The sequence below is a fragment of the Chaetodon trifascialis genome, chromosome 4 (genome assembly GCF_039877785.1).
Source record: "Chaetodon trifascialis isolate fChaTrf1 chromosome 4, fChaTrf1.hap1, whole genome shotgun sequence".
NCBI lineage: Eukaryota > Metazoa > Chordata > Actinopteri > Chaetodontiformes > Chaetodontidae > Chaetodon > Chaetodon trifascialis.
Genome location: NC_092059.1, coordinates 31,459,401 through 31,485,406, shown reverse-complemented (window position 1 = coordinate 31,485,406; position 26,006 = coordinate 31,459,401). Strand labels below are relative to the sequence as shown.

At 39.1% G+C, this 26,006-nt stretch overlaps 1 protein-coding gene across 1 annotated transcript in view; it reads right to left on the bottom strand.

The window, feature by feature from the left end:
- trappc8 (trafficking protein particle complex subunit 8) overlaps positions 1 to 25,274 on the bottom strand; it is an 89,440-nt gene extending 64,166 nt beyond the window's left edge. The window contains exons 1-7 of the mRNA XM_070960386.1: positions 24,934 to 25,274; positions 18,895 to 19,104; positions 9,466 to 9,555; positions 8,567 to 8,741; positions 7,975 to 8,128; positions 4,350 to 4,446; positions 3,548 to 3,810 (exon numbers count right to left, since the gene is read on the bottom strand). Of these exons, the coding sequence (XP_070816487.1) occupies positions 3,548 to 3,810; positions 4,350 to 4,446; positions 7,975 to 8,128; positions 8,567 to 8,741; positions 9,466 to 9,555; positions 18,895 to 19,104; positions 24,934 to 25,090 (1,146 nt within the window). The 5' untranslated portion in view covers positions 25,091 to 25,274. The remainder of the gene's footprint in view (positions 1 to 3,547; positions 3,811 to 4,349; positions 4,447 to 7,974; positions 8,129 to 8,566; positions 8,742 to 9,465; positions 9,556 to 18,894; positions 19,105 to 24,933) is intronic.
- Positions 25,275 to 26,006: the final 732 nt, after the last annotated feature.

Genomic DNA, 26,006 nt, shown 5'->3' with positions numbered 1-26,006 from the left:
CCTCTTCTCCGTAAACCTCTGTTGTCTCGACCCAGCTCTTTTCCTCCGCTGTTTCTGTCCTCCCCTGCATCCTCTGTGTGTTTTTCTCCAGATTTCAGCGGGGATCTCTGTTGTTCTAGCCGACAAGCCCGCCGGCCGCAACGCGATCAGCTGATCTCTGGCGTAAACAATGCACTGCACATCGGTGCTGTGTCCCAGTGAGAGTAGTATTTTCAAAGTGAAAAAACAAACCAGAACTCTCTCAGCCAGCATGTTTGGAGAGGGCACAGCTTCAAAATGACAGTCCTTACGTTGCAATATATTAATAATAAAGAATAGAGCAAAAGAATTGTAATAGAATAGAGCAAAAGAATTGTAAAAACTAAGAAAAGAAACAGGAGCGACTGCAACAGGCTGCACGCGCGGTCGGCGCATGCGCACTAGTATCTAGTATATTACTCGTTTGTTTTTTTCCAGAAAGACAGACCTCTACTCAGCTGTGACTGATGAAGAGTTAGACCGCATTGTTACAGAAGTCCACAGAAGTCATCCAAACACTGGCTACAAGCTAATGCATGGCCATCTGAAAGCAAGAGGTGTGCGTGTTCCAGGTAATAATATGGCCAGAAATTGTATATGTAGGAATGGCCCAGTCGTTATGTAAGGGATACTGTATAGTGCGGAGGTTGTTATGTACGGGATAATGTATAATTCAGAGGTTATTATGGAGAAATAAACCCCGACGTCTGCGGCTGTGTCCGAAATCACTCCAGTTTGATCTGGCGGCGAGTTATACTTGGTTGGTCAATCACCAAAATTCTGTGGTGTTTATTTCTCGATAACCCACCGCTGCAAAGTATCATAGATATCTTTGCAAAGTTTGGCAAAGTATAACTCGCCGTTGCTAAGTATAACCCACTGTTGCTAGGGACGCCGTTCTGATCAGAGGAGCACAGATCAAACTGGAGTGATTTCGGACACAGCCGCAGGCATCAGGGTTTATTTCTCCATTTCACAAGGTGGTACACCAGAAAGAACTTGGTGCTCCAAAACTACAGTCAGAATGTCAAGTGCCAGTCGCCCTGGTCCATGTGTGTGTTGCAGTGGCTGCTGCTTCTAAATTTGATTTCACTTTCGGATCAATGTCTTGGTTGTAAAGTGCCGAAATAACGCAAACCACTTCGATGAATTCCTCTGCTTTACAGACCACATGCTCTGGGTCAGCAGGTCCTGCTTCCACGTACTCTGCAAGGTTTAAAATATCTGAAACCAACCTTCGTGAAAGCTGAAGGAGCTCTTCTGTAGCCGCCATGCTTGAAGACTTCAGTCGAAAGCAATCGATTCACTAGATCAGGCATGTCCAAACTATTCCACAAAGGGCCGAGTGGCTGAAGGTTTTCTTTCCAACCAAGCAGCAGCACACCAGACTTGACTCATTTCATCAGCTGATCTCAGTCTTCAGACAGCTAATTGGTCAGACTGCATCCTCTTGATTGGTTGGAGGAAAAACCTGCAGCCACACGGCCCTTTGTGGAATAGTTTGGACATGCCTGCACTAGATCATCGTTAGTCCCGCCCACTGACTTTGATGGGTGAGTTTGACAGATAAAATAAATTCATGAAGCGCTGCAACAAAGGTCCATGAAATAATTAAATAGTGAAATAATTAAATAAATAGTGAAATAATTATATATGTATTCATTTAATTCCCATTTTAAATAATTAATGAAACATTTAATGACACTTCTATTTATTTAATTCCCATTATAATTAATTAATGACATATTTAATCATTTATTGAAAGATGTATTTATATATTTCAATGTGTCCCATTTGGTGATCCATAGCCAACAGCCTGCATGTTTGACTATATATGAGCCAGATTAATTGTCATTGAATGCATGCCTTGACAGCATGTCTGCTCCAAAATGTATGCTGACGAATGAATCTGCAGGAATTTTGTTTACAAGTTCACATGGCAGAGAATTCAATATTGGTTGAACCAAATCACAATTTAAAAATTACAAGACCTATGATTTTTGAAAAGGTTGCAACAGTTTGATATTTGTATGTGTTGAACAAGATTTGAAGAGTGTCCAAAACCACAGCTTATATGTGCTCATCCTATTTATCTCAAGTGGTTTCCTTTATCAAACAGACATTCCGAGATTAGTGTACATATTCACAAACTGGTATATGCATTCACAGATTTGTGTACACACAGACAAATCTGAGTGCGCATTTAGAGACTCTTGTGCATATTCACATTTCTGAGCCGTACATCACAAATAATGCTGCCATAGCATAGCAATAGCCCCATAACACGTCACTAATCATAATATGCTCCTTGGGGTTACTGAACCCTAAGGTTGAGTAGTTGTGGGGCAAAATGTGAAGTGCTATATTAATGGCCTCATAGTGGCACCACTGCTCCCAAACCACATCAAAAACTAATCACTTATTCCTTGATAATCTTGATTGAAATCTCTAGTCTAATTTTTTTTAGATATTCCTGAACAGACAGAGAAACAAAACAGATAAAAACAACTGAAAACATACAAAGGTAACAAATATAAATAAAGTGAAAAAATAAAGCGTAAAAATGTAATGTATAATTTGAATATTTACTGATATTATACACCCAGTTAGTGATTTATTAGGATTATCTGGCTGAAACTAATGTAGTCTAATACAGCAGTCTTTCAATAAATCCTATCTTAATGAAAGTTCTAATATTGAGTTTTTGTTGGAACTGCTCAAGAGCACTAATCTAACTATGCGGTTGTTTAGGAGACTGCAGCTTTGGTGTTCTTGGATTGTATCATATTATAGGTCTTTCAATTATTTTGTCTACCCCTTTACAACCCTGATTAAGAAAATGCTGGGATACTGTGGAAAATGTACACAAAAACAACATGCAAACATTTGCAAACAAACTGTGTTTGCAGATGATCTACAGTGTTCCAGCATTCCCGTAGTAATATCTACAATACATCATGTTTTACACTAAGTGGTGAACCTCGCACTATCCTTGCTTGTTAATGACTAGGCCTTTTGAGGATGCCTATTTCATACCCAATCATGACACTATCTCCTCATACCAAGTAACCTGCGTAACCTTGGTGTCTTTGAGCATCCCACAACTTTCTCTGTCTTTTCTTGCCCCTTTCCCAACTTGTCTGAATTTTAATCAGGGCTGTATATCAATGATAGTAGGTTAAATAATGGAAGCACCACCCTGAATGCTATAATTGAATCCATACCTCACCTCTGAACATTGGTTTAATCTGTCATTCAGTGATTTATTTTTATAATTACAATTTTAGTTAGAGGTTTGCTATAGCTGGATCGTAAAATATTGTGTTCTATGTCTATGTCTGTGGATCATTTTGGACATCATGGAGAAGATGGAATTTAATAAATTTTTGAATTTGAGTAGTATGTCGATTCACTCAGAATCAGAATCAGCATTCCTTTATTGATCCCCGAGGGGAAATTGTTTAAACTCTTAATGCTCATTTATCTCAATCAAAATTTGTTAAAAATTGTCAAGACTTGGGAGATGTACCTGGTCGTTGAGCTGTCTGATGTTCTTCTCTATGTGTGGAAGCAAGCCTCTGAAGGTGAACTCTTGAATGAACTGTCTGATGTGGTCATGGTCATTCAGGGTCAGACATGCCCCGTGGCTCCCTGCGCCCCCTGCCAGACTCTCTGGATCTTTTGCACCTTTCTTCAGGTCAGTGCTGACAGCACTGAGGGTGTGCAGGCTCCCCGAGCTGCTTGGTGTATCCAGCTGAAGAGGATGGCTTTTCAGGGTGTTGGATGCTCCATCTAGTAGGAAACAGTGTCAAAGCTCTCACTCACGGCAAAGGGTCCTTTACTCTTCACTAATTTTATCAGCGCTTTTATTTGTTACAGAAACCAAACCACCCTGTGCTGACAAATTAGAGGATATAATAGATATACATTTGCCCTCAACTTGATAGCCAGTCGGGTAAAAATCAAAAAGCCTTCAGCACTGTATCAGCCAAGAAATATCAAAAGCTTTTTACCATAGTCAGGATTGCTTTAGATTTAATTTCTTGTGGCCAATGACTCAAAACAGCACCTTTGTTGGTTGACTGCGACTTTCAGAAATGTTTTACCAAAGTAAACGCATATGGTAATTTTTAATTTTTCTGAAATAAATAAAGCATTACATCATAATATTATATGTACAGAATTTTGTTAGGGTTGCCTTGTTTGTCACTGTGTGTGCCTCAGAATCCATACAACATAAAAACCTGCTTAAATCACTTAAAATTTCAGTTAGTTCAAAAGATCACTATTGGTTGTCTAATTAACATTAAGGAGTTGTTGAATTAACTGACCTTTTTCTGCGGAATAATGGCAGTCCACTTCAGGTGCACAGATATTGTTCTCAACAGCAGCACTGTTCACGGCTGGAGCTACCTCATCAAGCATATCCTGCAATAATGGTCACCATGTTAACATCAGGCACATTTTTGGACAGATGACAAAACAGACTAATCTTCTGGCTGATTCATGTGTTGTGGACTATCACAACCCTGCCATTACTGTTGTGACGGAATCAAACTGAACACAACTTTATTGACAACAGCAACACAGATGTTTGGGCTCACAATCACCCCCTACAATTGATGAAGGTAATGAGTATGTATCTTAGCCAAGCTGACATTGATCATGGACAGCTCGTCCCACCCCCTGTATGAGAGAGTAGGGAGCTTGAGCAGCTCCTTCAGTAACAGACTGCTGCATCCAGTCTGTAAGAAAGAATGCAACCGCAGGTCCTTCATCTCAACAGCTGTCAGACATTTTAACACCAGCATGATGAAATGTAGCACTCTGCTGATGCTGTCTTTCTCAATTCTACATCATGAACCCGCTTTTGATTTGCACCACTGTTATCAATGTTAATGTGATCACATTATCCATTTCATCTGGTGCAATGTCTAAGTTGTATATTTCTCTCAGTTGTGCAATAACACTATTTATTATCCATATTGGCAACAGTACTTTATTAGGTACACCTGTTCAATTGCTTGTCAACACAAATAGCCAATCACTAGGCAGCAACTCAATGCATTTAGGCATGTAGATGTGGTCAAGACAACTTGCTGAAGCTCAAACCGAGCACCAGAATGGGGAAAAAAGGGGGTTTAAGTGACTTTGATTGTGGCATGGTTGTTGGTGTCTGACGGGCTGGTCTGAGTATTTCAGAAACTGCTGATCTAGTGGGACTTTCACACATAACCATCACTAGGGAGAATAGCCCGAAAAAGAGAAAATATCCGGTGAGCAGCAGTTGTGTGGACGAAAATGCCCTGTTGATGTCAGAGGTCAGAAGAGAATGGGCAGACTGGTTCCGGATGATAGAAAGGCAACAGTAACTCAAATAACCACTCGTTAAAACCAAGGTATGCAGAATACAATCTCTGAACGCACAACACGTCGAACCTTGAAGCAGATGGGCTACAGCAGCAGAGGACCACACCCGGGTGCCATTCCTGTCAGAACAGAAAACTGAGGCTACAATTCGCACAGGCTCACCAATAGAGGCCAATAGAGGATTGGAAAAAACGTTGCCTGGTCTGATGGGTCTCGATTTCAGCTGCGACATTCAGATGGTAGGGTCAGAAATTGGCATAAACAACATGAAAATGGCCCTCCACTTCATCCTCCAGCACCTGGACTCTACAGGAACCTATGCCAGGATCCTGTTTGTGGATTTCAGCTCTGCTTTTAACACCATCATCCCAACTCTGCTTCACGAGAAGCTCTCCCAGCTGAGCATGCCTGACTCCACCTGCAGGTGGATTACACACTTCCTGTCTGACAGGAAGCAGTGCGTGAAGCTTGGGAAACACGTCTCTGACGCAAAGACTATCAGACTATCAGCACCGGATCCCCTCAGGGCTGCGTTCTTTCTCCTCTGCTCTTCTCCCTGTATACAAACAGCTGCACCTCCAGTCACCAGTCCATCAAGCTCCTGAAGTTTGTAGACAACACCACCCCATGCCACTCAGCTCTGATGGCAAAGAGTCCGTCTACAGGTGGGAGGTTGACCATCTGGTAACCTGGTGCAACCAGAACAACTTAGAGCCCAACGCTCTAAAGACAGTGGAGCTGAGTTGTGGACTACAGGAAAAACTCAACCTCACCTTCCCCCATCACCCTCTGTGACTTCACCATTGACACTGTGGAGTCTTTCCGCTTCCTGGGAACTATCATCTCCCAGGACCTTAAGTGGGAGCTGAATATCAGCTCCCTCATCAAGAAAGCACAGCAGAGGATGTACTTCCTACGGCAGCTGAAGAAATTCAATCTGCCAAAGACAATGATGGTGCACTTCTACACAGCCGTCATTGAGTCCATCCTCACCTCCTCCATCACCATCTGTCACGCTGCTGCCATGGCCAAGGACAAGGGCAGACTGCAGCGTGTCATTAGGACAGCAGAGAAGGTGATCAACTGCAATCTCCCATCTCTTCAGGACCTGTACACCTCCAGGACCCTGAGGCATGCAGAAAAGATTGTGGCTGATCTCTCCCAACCCAGACACAAACACTTCGAGACACTCCCCTCTGGCAAAAGGCTGCAGTCCATCAGGACCAAAACCTCACACCACAAGAACAGTTTTTTCCCATCTGTTGTCAACCTTATCAACAAGGCCCGGAACCCCCAGACATTCTGATTCTGAAAGCATGGATCCATCCTGCCTTGTATCAACGGCTCAGGCTGGTGGTGGTGGTGGTGTAATGGTGTGGGGATATTTTCTTGGCACACTTTGGGCCCCTTAGTACCTATTTAGCATCGTTTAAATGCCACAGCTACCTGAGTATTGTTGCTGACCATGCCTATCCCTTTATGACCACATACCCATCTTCTGACAGCTACTTCCAGCAGGATAATGCACCATGTCACACAGCTCAAATCATCTCAAACTAGCTTCTTGAACATGACAATGAGTATACTGTACTCCAATGGCCTCCACAGTCACCAGATTTCAATCCAATAGAGCACCTTTGGGATGTGATGGAATGAGAGATTCGCATCATGGATGCGCAGCCGACAAATCTGCAGCAACTGCGTGATGCTATCATGTCAATATGGACCAAAATCTCTGAGGATTGTTTCCAACACCTTGTTGAAAGTATGCCACGAACAATTAAGGCAGTTCTGAAGGCAAAAGGACGTCCAACCCGGTACTGGCAAGGTGTACCTCGTACCTGAGTCAGTGAGTGTATATTGTGCATATTCATAGTCCCAGTATTTCTGAAGTGCAATACAAGATATGACATTAGTGGTTTCTCATAAGAATATTGTAATAGTACTTTATGGCAGTAGGATATTTATGGCATTTACTATTTTTTATACTCTGTTCAATATGTAATGTACACATACAGAGTTGTTTTTCTATTCTGTACACTTTTTATTTTGACCCCCTTATGCCACTGTGCTTGCTCTTTGTAATACTTGCTGGCTGTAACAACTGAATTTCCCCGGTGTGGGATCAATAAAGTCTTATCTTATCTGGAAGTCAGAACACAAGTGTAAAATAAACTATGACATAAGCTTTGGGAAACAGTAACCATTAATGTACCAATGCACCAAAATCTACATCATAGAGAATAAAGTTCTGTGTAGTACTTAAACTGGCATTACCTGCAAATGTATTATTATAAATCAACAAACTTGAAATTTCTGGTTTCTTGCATTGCCATTGCATGAAATAAACAATTAAAAACAAAAGCTCTGCTGCAGGCGAGCACGGGGAAACTACAGGTAGATTTTCTTGACAGGCCGACTTTCCAGCTCACCACTGACCCTGCTCACTCTTTAAGGGTCCTCAGTCAGATGATTTTGGATTTTGTTTTCTGTTTATTTTCCCCCATGTTGAACTGTTCTTTTGCTGTAGCTGATGACACTGGGTCATGATCCCTCATTACATGTGGAGGAAGCTACAGTGTTTACCTGGTTATGCAGATTATTCTTGTGCAGGTATTGACTCCAGGGGTCTGGAATCTGGTCATCATCTTCAGCTGAGAAGGTACGAGTGTTAATTTTCAACAGATAGCAGCCCTGAGAACCATACCTCTGTTTCATATCCTCATACATTGTATCTGCCCTGGAAAGAAGGAGAACACTGGTCAAACACAAAAAAGCTGGCTTTAACTAAAAACCCATCAATATGACAGCATGATCCATTTTTGCAAACTTGTCTATAGTAGTTCTGGGTTATTTTAAACATTGGTCAATATTGACTTCATGGTTTTGATAGGATTTTTAAAGACAATCTTCAATAATGTAATGTATAATTCCTTTTCTCTAATCATGCATTCATGCCTTTTCAATTAAGAAGCAATAACAAAAAAAAAAACAAAAACACAAAGCTCAAAGTCTAGTTATTAATAGAAAAAAAAATATTTCAGTAATGTCACCTATTTGCACCAACACTGCAACCAAGAAAATAATGCTCATTTTTTGCACAACCTTAGATGATATAATGGTATCTTGTGACACACTCTATATCTATGCATACTGGTAGTAAAGCTTTTTTCAGTACCTCTTTTCATCTCCTTCGCTCATGTCATGCAGTAACACATAGTACTTGAGTGTGTTGGGGATAAACCACTTGGGATTAGTGTATTCTCCACTATGCTGAATCCTGTGCTGCTCCTGAGAAAGCTTGAGGAACTGCTCCACAGGGACTGTCTCAGTGGAAGACACTACCAGTAGGCCTGTCAGTTCCAGGATGTCAAGGACACCACTACAAACAATTTGGATTCATCCAAAAATTACAGATACACTAAATCACCGGAGGGTCTATGAGAAAAGACTAATACTACGAATACTACTACCAGTACTACTATGACTACAACCACTAATATTAACAACAACAACAACAACAAAAATAATAATGATAATAATGATGATGATGATAACAATATAAATATATGTCCTGAATAAAAAGAAGAACATTGCATTATGTAATTAAGTTGGAATTTAAGATCAAGAAGTTCTCCTCTGTGGTTTGAAGTGGCCGTGATTCTGTTGGGAAAAGGTGATGTGTATTTCTGTGCACCAATCATATGAATCAAAATCTGATGACATTTGGGATTATTATCTTATTATTTACTGAGACAGATACATTATCAAAATATGAAACCACATTTTCAGGGGCTACAAGGTGATAGGCTTGATATGATGTGCTTAAAGTTTACCAAGGAGATTCTGACTACTGTTCACTACTTTTTACCTCTGACATACATGTAGTAAAACTTTCTACTCTAATTTTCCTTTTTTTGCTGTTATTAAATAACACACACTCAGTGGAGTCTGTGATACAAGTTATATCACACCACTTAACCAGGACACTGCTTAACATATTAAGAAGTGATCAGACCATAACCTGTTGACTTATTCATGACAAGTGGCCAGAATTGTGCGCTCTTGCAAGGATACAGGCAAGGTAGTGATTAAGGAATTCATGGTCAGAGGCAGGCATGGACTGCAGGAAGTTCTCCCTGTAGGTTTCAAACCAGGGCGTGGTTGCTAGAAACACAAAGACAAAATGAGAGGATTTCATCAGGATTTTCAACAGACACCAATAAGCCATTGTCTTATACTATGTTTTTCCTTGTATAAGATAATGATTAAAAACTATTGCTTTCAGTTTATGATTTCGGTGTTACAATGCATATGTTGTGTTGCATATGTTAAGCAACTGTGTCATTATTTCACCAAGATAACACAACGTGGGCTGCTAAATAAGATAAAGGAATTTTCCTCTGAAAGTCACTATGTATAAATCCTTTCTCTAATCACTGTTTTCTAAACTTTTGTTGAGAAATTACTATCCCATTAAAAATTGGTGCCACCCAAGTTAGTACTTGCATTATGCTTATGCTTCCCCCATGATAACTGAAAGCAGGCAATGGGCTATCCAAAACCTCTAATAAGAGTTTAGGAGATATTAAGTCCAGTGGACTTGGAAAATGGAATCATGAATGACATGTTTTTAGTTAATTCTTGAATAGTAATTTCATAAAAAATGCAAATAATGCACCTAAGGAAAAGAAGTCACAAAAAGAAGTAGGGGTCTTTCATCTTGTTTAGAAAAAGGCTAAAAACCACACACACACAGTTGAGGCAATAGGGACATCAGGAGAAACAGTGTTGACTAGACAATCAATGGTCTTAAATAAGAACCTAGGTTTGTGCTGGTTGGTGGTGCAACCAATCGCCTTCAGAAGTCATATAATTAATTAAATACAGCCCACCCGCATCCAATTTAATCTGTATATGAAAATCTGTGAAGGTCTCAGAGTTTGTGAGAGAACATTACCAAATGAACAGCATCATGAAGACCAATGAGCTCACTAACCTGGTCAAGTTGCAAAGAAGTACAAAGCAGGACTAGGTTACAAAAATATATCCCAAGCTTTTAATCTAATGGAGCACCATGAAATCCATCATTAGAAAATGCTTTTGTGTCTGGTAATGTTTGGTTGCATGTTGTGTTAATCTAATGGTAAAGAACCCAATAAAATCAATTAGAATTCCAGGTCACAATGATGCAAAACTGTCAATTTTGACAAGAATTTTAAATTTAGTTTTAGTTGCAAACTGAAGTCTTAGTCGCTTACTGAAAATAATTTAAAATTTAGTGTTAGTCTTAGTCGCTTTCTGAAAGTAATATTAAATTTAGTTTTAGTCTAAGTCGCTTTCTGAAAATAATATTAAATTTAGTTTAATTAACTAATTTAGTTTAAATCGCTTGAGTGAAAATCGTAGTGAGTTTAAATCACATTTTGTTTTCGTCAAGATTTTTGTGCAATAAAACAATTATGTTTCCTCAAAGGTCATCCTATTTATTTTCTGCATACATGGCGCTATGACTGGATGTACACTAAAAGTAAGGCAGACCTTGTAGACATGGCACATTGCCCTCTTCATTTGCATACAACGTGGAGAAATACAAATACTGTGAAATGATTTGGTCCAACTTATCTTCTCATTGGCTTGGGGGGGTGACACTGGTAACAAAACAAAAATGTGATGGGGCAGAGAATTTGACTTGCAGAAGTGATTGGTTAAAAGACACCCAAGATGTCTGACCGTACACAGACATTTTCGTCTCGTCTTTACTCGTCAGGGCATGATGAACAGATATTTCGCTGTAATTTTTGATATCGATATTTTTTCATTTACGTTGTCGTTATAATTTAGTCATGCAATAAAATGACGTCAACGAATACTTATAGTTGGAATTTTTGTTGACAAAATTAACACTGATGCAAAATGTGGGAAAAGTCCGAGGGAAATGAATACAGTCCCATTTCCAAAAAAGTTGGGATGTTGTGTTGAAATGTAAATAGAAACTGAATGCGATGATTTGCAAAACACTGAAACCCCATATCAGTGGTTTTTGGAAGTTTTCCTGAGCCCATGCAGTGATGTCTACTAAAGAAGTGTGTCTGTTTTCAATGCAGTGCCGTCTGAGGGCCTGAAAGTCTTGCTCAAAGTCTTACCACACTTAGATTATTGTTGGGCAGTATGGTCTAAATCAAGAGCAAATAATTTTAACAGGTTACAGGTAGTAAAGAACAATGCAGTTCACATGGCACTATTGTACTGTTTGAATTATTGTGTTGTTTTGTCTCAGTTTTTTTTTTTTTTTTTTACCATTTAAATCGGTAAATACTCTATGGACTATGGAAACAAACTTTCTAGGTTTTGGTCTTTTCCCTGTTGACAACAATAGCGAAAATGCCAACTAATGACAGCATTTATGTACATAGCCAAGGCTCCCACAGGGATTAATCTTGCAGTTACAATGTCCAACGTGATGATTTTTTGATTGCAAAATATATATTTTTGACTTTTATCTTGTGATGTAACACCAACTGGATGCAACAAATCATTTAGCTTAAAATCAAATAAAATTGACCATTTTACCCAGTCATCTGTCTGGTGCTGTGCTTCTTTGCATATAATTAATTCCAATGATGAAAAATTCTCAAACGAGCAGAATGTAGAATGTACCTATAGTTAATGGCTGATCCCAGCACCCCACATCTTCTGAGTGTGACTTGGGGAGACCCACTGAGAAACATACTCATTGTGTAAAAATAGTGTCAAAATGCAAATGTCTTGACCATTTGCTGATGTGCACCACTTTTTTATCTGTGAGTTTGAGTTTATTGCAGATAAACTGGTGTCTGCGTTTATGATGGCCGACAATTTACAAACATGGCTTTGAGTCACATGTCTCTGTGGTCATCTCTGTGAGGCAAGTATGTGACAGACAACCTCTGTACACACACCTGTTTTGTTTATTTATTTTATTTATTGATTTGCATTTTATAAGCTAATACACACAAAGTGTATTTCAGATAGAAGGGAAATTAATAAAATAAAATAAATATCAGTGCTGGTGAGGTAAGAAACCCTGGGAGGGCTTATCGAGACCCTCACCAAAAAAAAAAAAGCGAGATACATAAACTAATAAAATAAATAGAAAATAAAATAAGTAAAAATGAAAGGTCAGAAAAAAAATATGTATAGATCTTAATTAGACCAATGGATATGGTACAAATAATAATCCATATATAGTAAAAAAAATAATAATGATAATAATAAAACAGCAGCGAACAAGCTCAATAATTAAGCAATTCATCAAAAGAGTCAAATTACGATGGCAACAGAAATTAGCACAATTCAATCAAGCACAGATGTTCTTTTAATTTCCTTTTGTAGACGGGTAGGGAGGGTGAGCTGTCTATCAAGTGAATATATTTGTTCCATAAGATAACACCTTTGTATTTGATAGAGAACTGGCCTCTGGTGGTACGACAAAGTGGAGTGTGCAGGAGAGTTGATTGTCTAGTAGTTCTGGAGTGAATGTTTGAGTTTTTATGAAAATATTGTTGAAAGTGATATGGAAGTGTGTGACCCTGATACTGGACCTTGAAAAGAAAGGTACATGATTGCACGATATTTAAGTGATATATCGACAGTATTTTCAATTTAGAAAATAAGGGGGCAGATGTGACTAAGGATTTTGAACTAGTGGCTATTCTAACAAAACATTTCTGAATTAAGTGAAGTTTATGTAGGTATGTTGGATAAGTGCTGGCCCATACAATGTTACTTTAAGTAAGGTAAGGATATACAAGACTATAATATAAAATGAATATACCAGATCTGTTCAGGTATTTATGAACCTTCCTGATAATTCCCACAGATTTAGACATTTTTTTGGACACAAAGTCAATATGTTCTTTCCAGGAGCATTTTTCATCAACTGGAATATACTCTCTGGATTTCTTTTCCTTCAATTAATACTTTGGCATCATCAAATTGCTTCTTGCCAGCAAAAATTATATAATTTGTTTTCTTTATATTTAAAGATAATTTGTTTAGTTGAAACCATTTTGAATAGGCAAGGAGTCCAGAGTTAGCTTCAGTAATGAGGGTTTTAAAATGCTTATGGGAAAGAAAAAGATTAGTGTCATCTGCAAACAGAATAGGAGATATAGAGCTAGATACAACGGTAAGATCATTTATGTAAATCAAAAATAATAAAGGGCCAAGAATAGAACCTTGTGCCACACCACAAGTCATAACACTCATTCATTCTCTAACATTTGTTAGACATACAATTATTGAAACAAACAAATTGACTTCTATTGAGAATAAAACTCTTAAACCTTTTATAAACATCACCTTGAAAACCATATCTGAGCAATTTTAGCAATAAAACACTGTGGTTCACTGTATCAAATGCTTTAGACAGATCAAGGAAGATGCCCAGTGCGAATTCATTATTATCTAATGCAGAGGAAATTTGGTCGATAAGGTGTAATAAAGCCATGTAAGTTGAACGTTCCTTTCTGAAGCCATATTGATGGTTGTACAATATATTATTTGAATTTATGTGTTGGAGGGTTCTTCTGTATACAAGTTTCTCAAGTATCTTAGAAAAACAAGGTAATAAAGAGATTGGTCGATAATTGGTAAAAATGCTTTGATCGTCTGATTTGTGAATGGGAATGACTTTCGCTGTCTTTAGGTCATTCGGAACAATGCCAGTTTCTAGTGAAAGTGAAAAAATAAAAGTTAAAGGTTAGATAATGGAGTATTTTACCTCCTTTACAAGAGTTGGTCTGATGTCATCATGACCTGCTGCTGATGGTTTGAGTTGATCAATAATTTTGAGTATTTCATTTGTATTAGGAGGATCAAAACTACTAAAAGAAGAAAAACAACCATCAATATAGTCAAGGGGGCTTTCGCTTGGAGTAGGAATATTTCCTCCAATAGTAGGACCCACATTCACAAAAAAATCATTAAACCCACATGCGATTTCATAAGGATTGGAGATGTTGTTCCCAGATTCAACAAAGTGACTTGGTGGTTGTAATAATGTGTTTTTCCCATTCAGAAGGTGTTTAATAGTTGACCATGTTTCTTTAATATTATTAGAGCAGTCTTTAAATTTCTCACTATAGTATTTTTTCTTTGCTGCCCTAATAGTATGATTAAATTTATTTTTACACAATTTGTAATTTATTTGGTTGAGGGGGTGGGATTTAGTACAAATTTCTTATAGAGACGATTTTTTTTCTTTGAAGACTTTTGTATCTCACCAGTAAACCAAGGCTTAGAAAGGTCTTGCTTTCTGGCTTTCTGTGCTGTAACTAATGGGAAGCATTTATCAAAAACAAAATTAAAGGATTCAATAAAAGTTTGGTATGCACAGTTTACATCAGTTTGGATATACACATTCTCCCAGGATAGACCATCAATTAGTTTTTTAAATGTAGTTATACTTTTTTCATTAAATTTCCTGTAAGTAGTTTTACCAACAAATTGTTTTTCCTTTTTCCCCTCTACAAGGGAAATTTGAAAAACAGGGAAATGATCAGAGTGTACCTGAACTGAGCACTTTATCTCCTGAGTTAGTCAGAATATTATCTATTAATGTTGCTGATTTTTCTGTCACTCTAGTGGGTACAGTAATAATTGGATAAAAGTAAATGGAGTATAAATTATTCAAAAAATCCAGGGTTGATGAGTGTGTCTTACTTTTGTAGAGATCTATATTGTAGTCTCCAAGGATATAGGCCATTTTGCCTTCTTTATTTATTAATTCAATTCAATATTCCTTTATTCGTCCCACGAGGGGAAATTCCGAATTCAATGTATGTATGTATGTGTACATATGTGTGTGTGTGTGTGTGTTTGTGTGTGTATATATATATGTGTGTGTGTGTGTGTGTGTGTGTGTGTGTGTGTGTGTGTGTGTGTGTGTGTCTATATGTGTGTATGTATATGTATATATGTATAATATATATATATGTGTGTGTGTATATTAAGAGAAAGAGACACATAATACATTCAGCGTGTCCTGGGTGAGCCCCGAGGTCTCCTCCCTGATGGACATTTCCGAAACACCTCTCTGGGGAGACGTCCAGGAGGCATCCTCACCAGATGCCTAAACCACCTCAACTGGTTCCTCTCGCCATCGAGGAGCAGCGGATCTACTCCGAGCTCCTCCCGGTTGTCCTCACCCTATCACTAAGGCTGAGCCCAGACACAGCCCAACCCTGCGGAGGAATCTCATTTCAGCTGCCCATATTCGTGATCCGTTCTTTCAGTCATTACCCAAAGTTCATGACCAGAGGTGAAGGTCAGAATGTAGATCAAACAATAAATTGAGGGCTTCATTTTCCGGCTTAGCTGCCTCACTACACTACAACGGACTGTTTAAGTGCCTGCATCACTGCAGCCGCTGCCCCATGAGCTCCCATTCATTCCTACCCTCCCTTATGAACAGTCAGTATCTGGTGGGCGATAAACGCATCCGATTATTATTTTCTTTTCAGTTCTAGACAGAAATATTTCAATGAAAGTAAACTCGATGTCCCTTGATTCTGTTTTAAGCTTAAGGTCCTCCCTGTTGATGAAGTTGCTATCACTATGGACAAACAGGGAAACACCACCACCCTTCCTGCCCTCCCTATTGGAGTGAACTGCAATGTAATTCGGTAGATCATATAGTGATTTTACGTCATTTGAGAGCCAAGTCTCAGTGACAGCAATGACAGTAAAATCATGTTTCAAACAGGATAAGTAGTGAATTAGATGGTCATAATTTTTAGGCAGACTATATATATTCATGTGAAAAGTTTAAAATGTCATTGGAACCATAGTGAGGCTTCCACACAAGGAATTAAACTGTGCTTCAGTCTAAGACAAACATTTTTTATGATTGTGCCATTAGTGGACGAAAAACATTCAAGTCAGGGTCAAAACAATCATTATACACAAAATCTGTTCCATCGTCACACCCTTCGAATAGGTTGAAAGCTAAGTTCTCCTGGGTATAACTACTATTAGTAAGGATGCTTAAAGGGTCCAATTCCATAGATAAGAAATGAAAAAAGCAATAGAAAGTGAAATCAGAAAAATTTATTAAAAAAAAAAAAAAATATATATATATATATATATATATATATATATATATATATATATATATATATATATATATATATATATATATATATATATATATATATATATATATATATATATATATATAAGATAAATTAGAACAGCAGCTTCAGCACTGTCCACCAGGACAGAGCGTAGGTTACTCACTCAGGTTTACCATTGCGTTGGTTGGCAGGATGGACAATGAGACGGTCATGGTTTAAATAGGGAATGTCCCCACGTTCTCGGGCTGCACGCATGGCTGGGAGCAACTCCTTACGCCTTTGACGAACTGCTTCAGTATAGTCCTCATTGATATAGATGCCTGTACCTTTGAGGGATTTGGCTTTCGAAAGGACAGTCTGCTTATCCTTGTAGCGGAGGAACTTGACCACCACTGGTCTGGATCTGCCATTTTGAGCTGGTTTACCGGTGCGATGTGCCCGTTCCATCTCTATGGCATGCTGGGGACCCATTTTCAGGTTTTCCACCAGTAGTTTACGGACCTTATCCTCCGACTCAGCCCAGGTCTCATTAGGTGATTTAGGGAGGCCCTCAAAGACCAGATTGTTCCTTCTAGATTGGCCATTTAAGTACTCCATACGTGTAGCTGAGGAAAGAAGACAACTCTGCAGACAGGATCAACTTCATTTTGGGTATACTGGAAGCTCATTTTGAGATCTTGGTTTTCTCTCGTTAGGTCATCAAGCCGTTTGTTTAAGCTATCCAGGATAAGCTTAATGAAATCTTTGCAGTTACTCTGCTGTTGTTGAAGAAGCTCAGTGAAGTGCTCTTTTTGTATTTGAAGCATTTCCTGAACCTGTGTCAGTGTATCATAGGCTTCTTCATCAGATTTAAAGTCCATCTTGTTACCTTTGTGGTTCGCCATGGCTGGCCTAATGGCAGCCACTGGGGGCTGGGGCTCGAGGTACCCTCTGAAGCTGAGAGCTGGAGATAGGCCTCTGGAGCCAGGGCCTGGAGATAGCCTGTGGGGCCTGGCCAAATGGCTGGGGGACTATTTTGGTCCAGTTTAAGTCCCAAGTTGCACTTTCCAGAACAAAAACTCCAACAGTATTATAAAACATACACTTAGACGTCCACTGGAGAAAGTTCAGTGTAAAAATACTGAGGATTTTGAAGTTATTGGTTGGATTGTCTTCTGCTGTTCTCAAACAAAGAGACACCTCACCTCACACCACACCACATGTCTCCTAGATGTGGATGCCAAAGACATATGCAACATATTTCACTGCATTGATCGTGAGTTTCATGCCGCAGTAGATCTTGGAGTTGTCAGAGAGAAGTTTTTTCTTCTGCTCTGGTTCGGTTGGGCATTTCTTTGTACACGGAAGAACAACAATGTCGGTTTGTTTTTTGGACATCTCTCACAGTTGGTTACTTGGAGCAAATGTGTCAACTTAAAACATGTGTAGATGAGAAATGTGTAATGATGACCAATGACAGTTGCTGCCATCTTTTTCTGCTGAGATTTATAGTGGTTGGCATCCATAAGTGTTGCATTATTGACATCTGCTGGATTGTAAAAGCTTCACAGTGTAAAGTATCCACAGTGTCCACCCAACATGATCCCATTCACAACATTGTCCAGTCTATAACACAGACCCCATTCAATTGCTGCCAAGCAGGCAAAAGTGTGTGTTTCTAATCAAGCATGCATTCCTGCAAACCACCTATGTGGACACCTTCTTATGAATAAACTGGATTAATTTCTGCATGAAAATAAATACATCAATGATGACAGGGTATTGTAAACCAGCATTATAATGGTGTCTTGGTAGGTGGGCATACTGTGGCTTCAACCTAATAGAAATTATTTGAATTCTAAAGAAATTGTTACATGAAAAAAAATGTATGTACTGAGATTGCAGATTGCACTGCCCCGTATATAAAGTACATATACAAAATTGTTAAAACTAGCTCTAACTCAATCAACTACAGAACATTAAACATGAGTACAATGCTGCCTCAAAATCAAGGCATCAACATATAACCAAAGAACCAAATAATAACCAAACAATAGTGCAATGGAGTATTTTTAGATTGCAGTGTTGCTTCAGGATCTGGATACTTCATCCTCTGGCATCTGGTGTAATGTCATTATTTAACATTATGCCCATTGCATCATCTCCCTCAGGAGATGGGTGTCTCTCTCTAGCGCATAACAATCATCAGTGTAATTGCAAACTATTCATATTTTTTGACTTGTAAGTACAGTGAGTTCAATAGTGGACAATCACCAAACATAAGGAATCATTATCATAAACATTTGTTTGTGTAATGTATTTCTGTAACAAAAAAAATGTATTGGCCAATAGATCATCTGTTTTTCTAAACCCTCAAATATAAATGTATCATTCAAGCTCTAGTCCTTACCACTGAAACTGAGGTCATAGTCTCCTGCTGTGATCACACTGGTCACAGCACTCTCCTGTGGCTGGCAGGATAATACCACTTCATTGAGCAGGTGACACTGGGTGGGGCTGAGGGCAGCAGATGCTGTGTTTGGACTTGTCACCACATTGTTGACACAGATACGTAGGTTTTTCACAACCTGCACCTGGTTGTTTGGATCTCGGATGTGACCTAGAAAAGAACACTTTCCTCAGTGATCCAGGACATATCATTTGGAGTCACATGGTCTCTAAAAACATACATTAAAAAGTAGCTGTGATTTGTAAGAAATACTGTATGTGTTTATGCATATTTATTAACTTCCTTGTGGCTATAGATGTTCTCTGGGTCTCACTGAAATAGTTTAAGTATTACAACAGCAAATATATTTAGACATTTATCTGTTGTATTTGTGGTAGAGTTACAAATTATTATTAATTACTTTAAAAACATTTTATCCCTTTTATTTACAGAATTGAAAAGTAACAGTATCAATAGGCAGGACCAGTATGCAGTGCTGAAATGATTAGTTGATTGACAAAAAATGAACTAGTTCCTTGCATAAGTCATGTGATGACGACAGAGGCCAGACCTGTCAACCATGCTGTTTTTCCCAGGATTCTCTAGTATTTTACCATTCTCTACCCCGTCCACATATTTAAATATTTCCTCACAAAGCTCCCATATTTTTGACATTTCAAAAAAAAAAACAACAACAAAAAAAACATTGGCTATAATGTTGACAGGAGGTATAACTACCAAGTCCTCAGGCTAATGTGGGTAGCAGTATGTACAACATTAGCTGTAATATCGAATGATGAGAAGTCATTCACTCAAATGGCACCTGCCAATAGAAGCAGAAGCAGAAGAAATAATGATTGAATGATTGAATGAATGAATGAATGAATGAATGAATGAATGAATGAATGAATGAATGAACAGGAGAAGAATGGAGTACCTAAAAATTTGAGCAAGTATTTCACCAAATGGGAGGAGGCTTGCCTGTACTTAATGAAGAATACAGATTTAAATGCATCACACGGAGGGAAAAGACATGTGAGCCAACATGAGAGATCAATCAAACGCAATCCATTATCGTGATCAGCCTCTCCTACCCGAGGCGTTCCCAGGCCAGCCGAGACACATAATACATTCAGCGTGTCCTGGGTGAGCCCCGAGGTCTCCTCCCTGATGGACATTTCCGAAACACCTCTCTGGGGAGACGTCCAGGAGGCATCCTCACCAGATGCCTAAACCACCTCAACTGGTTCCTCTCGCCATGGAGGAGCAGCGGATCTACTCCGAGCTCCTCCCGGTTGTCCTCACCCTATCACTAAGGCTGAGCCCAGACCGCAGCCCAACCCTGCGGAGGAATCTCATTTCAGCTGCCCATATTCGTGATCCGTTCTTTCAGTCATTACCCAAAGTTCATGACCAGAGGTGAAGGTCAGAATGTAGATCAAACAATAAATTGAGGGCTTCATTTTCCGGCTTAGCTGCCTCACTACACTACAACGGACTGTTTAAGTGCCTGCATCACTGCAGCCGCTGCCCCATGAGCTCCCATTCATTCCTACCCTCCCTTATGAACAAGACCCCAAGATACTTAAACGCCTACACTTGGGGTAGGACCTGACCCAAAGCAGGCAATCCATCCTTTTCCGCATGAGGACCATGGCCTCAGACTTAAAGGTGCTGATTCACACTCGGCTGCGAACCACCATTTGGAGGCTACAGTTTGTGCTGTTGTAGAACTGGATCATATCTTACCAAGAGATGTTTCAATATTCAGTGTGCCCTAATTGATAGGAAACGTCAAGGGCAAAATATATATACAAATGCCTCTCAGTATAACACAATACAATTCAACAGCAGCAGAGACAACAACCTCAAAAATTACTCTCAAGTTGAATCAACACCTCCCCAATGTATTTTTGCCTTGTAAATTGTCCTGCTCTCTACATATCTTGGTCGCAATTCTCGTAGAACCATATTTCAAGGATTTTTGTGTTTAAATACAGTGTCTGTAGTTAATTTGGCCTGTTATTAACATTTAATCTTTGTCTTGATATATATCTGTATCAGTATCAATACAGCAGGTGTGAATGCATGCAGAACACATTGTAATTGGAGAACAATCAAATTGCTCTAGTACACACTGATCAAATATCAGCCATTTGTAATATTAATATGTGGTCTGTACAGTGTGGCCACATTTTAAAGAAAAAAATATCCAAATATCCACCCAATAAACTGAAAGGTCACCTAACTCAGAGTGTATATTAGACGTTAATACCGAGGTTTAATGGCTCATGGTGTCAGTTTTCTCCTTTTTTGTGCTGCCACACAAATGTTCTCTTCCCAGCATACTATCACAGGGCTTTCACCTGTTTTGGTTCGTTGCCTGGTCTGCAGGGCTTTTCCAGTGGAAAAGCATAACAACTAACTTTTTTTTTTTTTTTTTCCGAACACAAAAGTACGATATGGAAAAACGGAATACTGCCCATAACAAGCTAAATCTAAAAACAATGTTTATATATGTCCCTACTGTCATTTTCAGGTTGTTTTCTTGAAGATCAATGTCCCCAGGAAAATGATTAAAACTTTAACACTGTCCATACCTGCTGTGATCACCATTTCTGTGTTTCAATACAGCGTAACTGATAATTTAATTTTTTCCATTTACAGATGCTTCTGTTTCCAGTTGTCAGACAACTGAATGATCAATTTTACACATCTAGTTCAGTTTACTAGACACACAGAGTACTATTCAGCAAATTAATAGCTGTATGTCTTGTGGCTCTTGAGGGGACTTTCCAAAGTCCGAGAAAATAACCCTGATGAAGTTCTTGAGGTTATCTCTTATCTAGGGAATTTTCGCAGATTCTGCATACTAGTTTGCAACTGAAAGACGTTGGGACTTGAGGTCAGAAGACTAGAGGTCAACCAATGGTGGATTTTTAAAGGCCAATATAACAATGATAGATTTTAGCAGCAAAAATCAGATATTACTGTTGCACCTATTAATATTAACATTGTTGCTACTACTTATTTTGCAGATTCAAATTATAATAAAATAAAAATCAAGTAATAAATTCATGTATTATTACAGACTAAGATACCCAGCAGTGCATAAAATAATTAAAATGAGCCCAACCTTTACCATTAAAAATGAAAGTAATAAAAACATTAATGCATCAATAATTGTAATGCAGTAAGTATGATAAATATTATTCTGGCCAACTTTTACATTTGGTACTTTAAGTATATTTTTGATGCCAATACTTTCATTATATATATATATATATATATATATATATATATATATATATATATATATATATATATATATATATATATATATATATATATATATATATATTAGGGGCTGCACGGTGGCGCAGCAGGTAGTGCGCGTGCCTCACAGCAAGAAGGTTGCCGGTTCGATCCCCGGGTCAGGCGGGGCCCTTCTGTGTGAAGTTTGCATGTTCTTCCCGTGCATGCGTGGGCTCTCTCCGGGTACTCCGGCTTCCTCCCACAGACCAAAAACATGCTCATTAGGTTAATTGATGACTCTAAATTGTCCGTAGGTGTGAGTGTGAGTGTGAATGTTTGTTTGTCATTACATGTGGCCCTGCAATCGGCTGGCGATCGGTTCAGGGTGTACCCCGCCTCTCGCCCATTGTAACTGGGATAGGCTCCAGCCCCCCGCAACCCCGAAAGGGATAGGCGGTATAGATAATGGATGGATGGATATATATATTACTTGCATAAAAGATATGAGTACTTGTTCCACAACTTGGCAGAGTGATGTTATGTAAAACAATGACAACTGCTGCTCTAAGTTGCTTGTTTGCATGGAGCAATGCAAATTATGTTATGAATCCTTATAAAATATTTTGGTAGTGGCTAGGCTCTGAGAACGTAAAGTGATCTGGTTGTCTTGCAAGAGTGCCATCAACAATCATACATGATGATACTCACATACATGATGATACATGATGCTTTTCCAGTCTGATGACCACTCAAAGCACTTTTACAACAAGTAACCCATTCACATGCACATTTGTACAGCAGCTAAGCTCATGCTCTGCTCAACTGTTATCCATTCACACAGTATCTTGTCATGCAGGCTACCGAGGCCAGGGATTGAACCACCGACCCTCTGATTGGTGGACGACTGCTCTACCTCCTGAGCCACAGCCACCCTGCACATTAAGAATAATGTTTCTCAATGTAAATTTGCAAAGAATTTGGGGATTTCATTGTCTGCAGAACATAATGTCATTAAAAGATTCAGAGAATCCGAAGAAATCTCTGTATACAAAGGACAAAGGCTGAAAACCATGACCATGATCATGACCATGATCTTCGGGGCCCTAAGACAACGCTGCATTGAAAACAGACATGATTCTGCAGTGGAGATCATTGTAAGGGCTCAGGAACACTTGCAAAAAACATTGTCTGTGAACACATCTGTCCTTGAGTTATGATCCGCCCGTCGCTGCATCAACAAACACAAGTTGAAACTCTATCATGCAAAGAGAAAACCATATATAAACCAGATCCAGACACATTCCACCTTCTCTGGTTCCAGGCTCATTTAAGATGGACTGAGGCAACATGGAAAACTGTCCTGTGGCCTGATGGGTTAAAATTTGAAATTCTTTTTGGAAATCATGGACGCCACATTCTGTGGGCTTAAGACGAGAGGGACCATCCGGGTTGTTATCAGTGCACAGTTTAACTTTTTTGCAAAAACCAACACCCATGATGGTATGGGGGGTGCATTAGTGCTTAGGCGTGGGTAACCCGAACACTTGTGAAGGCATCATTAATGCTGGCCTGCCTGCAGTCCCAACTAAATAACAATATTGGATTATTAGGGAATGAGTGTGCAGCCACATGGTGACAGGTGGAATGGAAAGGAATGGACAGAAAATGGACTCGCTAACTCGCTAACCCGCACCAACCTCATAAAAATGGCAGCCTTAAATCATTTGAACAGTTAAGAGGAATTTAGGCCAAAGTATTGGAGCCCTTTACAACTGAAAAATTCTTGACAAAAATACAAACAGGAAACTGGGTTACGAAAGTTATATGTCATTTTCACAAAGTATTCCTAGGCATGAATTTGAATAATACACTCAAGATAAAAGAAAGGTGGGAAACTGAAACAAACACAGATATATCACAGGACAGGTGGGAAAAAGTATGCACCAAAGCACATCTAGTTACCAACTGAAATATGTAGAGGGAGTTTTAAGTGGAAGGCAATTATAAGATATTTTTGAACACCATAAATAGTTGCTTAAATAAGCTCAGCATATGCAAGTAAATGTTACAGAAATTGTGGTGCGCAAATTGGCAACCATAACAAACTTATTTTGGAAATGTCCTAAATTAAAAACATTTTGGGAAGAGGTGTTTGATGCTCTTAAAGAAGTGTTAGTGACTTCCTGTACAGACTGTGAAGACTGTTGGAAAAGTCTTCAGTCAAGCCTTCTGACACTGCCCCTGCTACCGTCGCTTGCCCTCGTCAACATTTCAGGCGATGTGCAGTTCATCTCGAGTGAATCTAATATGTCGTCAATGATTTGGGACAATGCTTGCATATTGGTCTTACTTGGACAGCGAATTCACGTTAGCCTTCCTGAGTGGACTGCAACTAAAGCCCATTTGCTAATTAGCTTACTCAACGTTACGACTTCAGCTATTTCTTGTTTGGTCTGACAATCCAACATTCACAAAAAATGTTGCCTGTTGCTAGTGTTGCTATCTGAAAGTTATTCTTGACATAATCAACATCTCAAAGACTGAATGCCCCCCCCCCCCCCCCCCCCCCCTTCACACACAGCTGCTGGGTCGGAATCCAGTCTGCTAGCCGGCTGTGGACGCGGAGCTAATGTCAGCTATAACCATCTCAGGCCAAAGATGCAGCTACCTCACTTAAGCTTGATTTGTGACTGCGATGAGACTGAGAGTCGATGGTCGTGGTGGGGTCAGAATAGCTGGTCTCACCTTCGGACGTTAGTCGGCAGAAAGGCCTCAGCAGCTCAGCGAAATTCAGGTTGTTCTTGCGAGTCACTTTGTCCGCGTCTTCACTACATAAGACGGCCACCATCGGGACAAACGAGTCCTGAATGAACTCCTGCACAGACTGAACACATTGGGCCATGTCGCACCAGCGTCAAAACCAATTAGCAAGTCGAGTCGAGAGTACAGCAGTTTGAGAAAGCCTAATTATTTCTTTGTTTAAGGACAATATTCCTCAATTTGCGGACTACGGCCATATTGAATTCACAAAACCACTTCCTGTGTAGAGATGAGAGGATCAGGTGACGCCTAGCACAGAGTTATTTCCGCTTCCTTTAGTGCTTCTTCTTCTTCTTTTTTTTTTTTTTTTTTTTCATTTTCTCTTTTTTTTTTATCTTTATTGAACGAGTACAAATACAAAAATGAATGACATACTCATTTCTGTCCATATGTGCAGATTTACATTAAAAGGAAAATAGCGCCTCCAACATACAGAGTCAAGATACAGCTTCAATCACTGTTGAGTGCAGTTTGAAAAGAATAGTGTAAAATAATATAAAAAAAAGAAAAAAAATAAGAATAAAAATTACAAGGGGTTCATCTCAATTGAAGATTTTCCAGAAGTGTATATAATTTCTTCCCTTGAACGTTAACAATTCTTTTCAGACATTCGGGGGACATTTTGTTCTGATCGCTGATCTGACGGATTTGTTGTAATTTTGGAGGATAAGAGTGCTCAGGGCCGTGCAGAGACCTTAGTTAAGTTAAAAGGGGGCACATGGAGCACGAATTTGACGGACTTTCACACACACACACACACACACACACACACACACACACACACACACACACACACAGTGACAAAATCCCCCCCCCCCCGCATAATAAATAAAACAAAAATAAAAAAAATAAATTTTAAAAATTTTATTTAAAAATAAAATAAAACACCTGCCGTGCCCAGACGTGCCCTGCTGCAAATCGCTAAGCTGCTGGAGATGGTCACTGCTAGTCTCATGAAACCGAAGAAGATCCGAGGCAGTAAACAACTGGTCCGATGA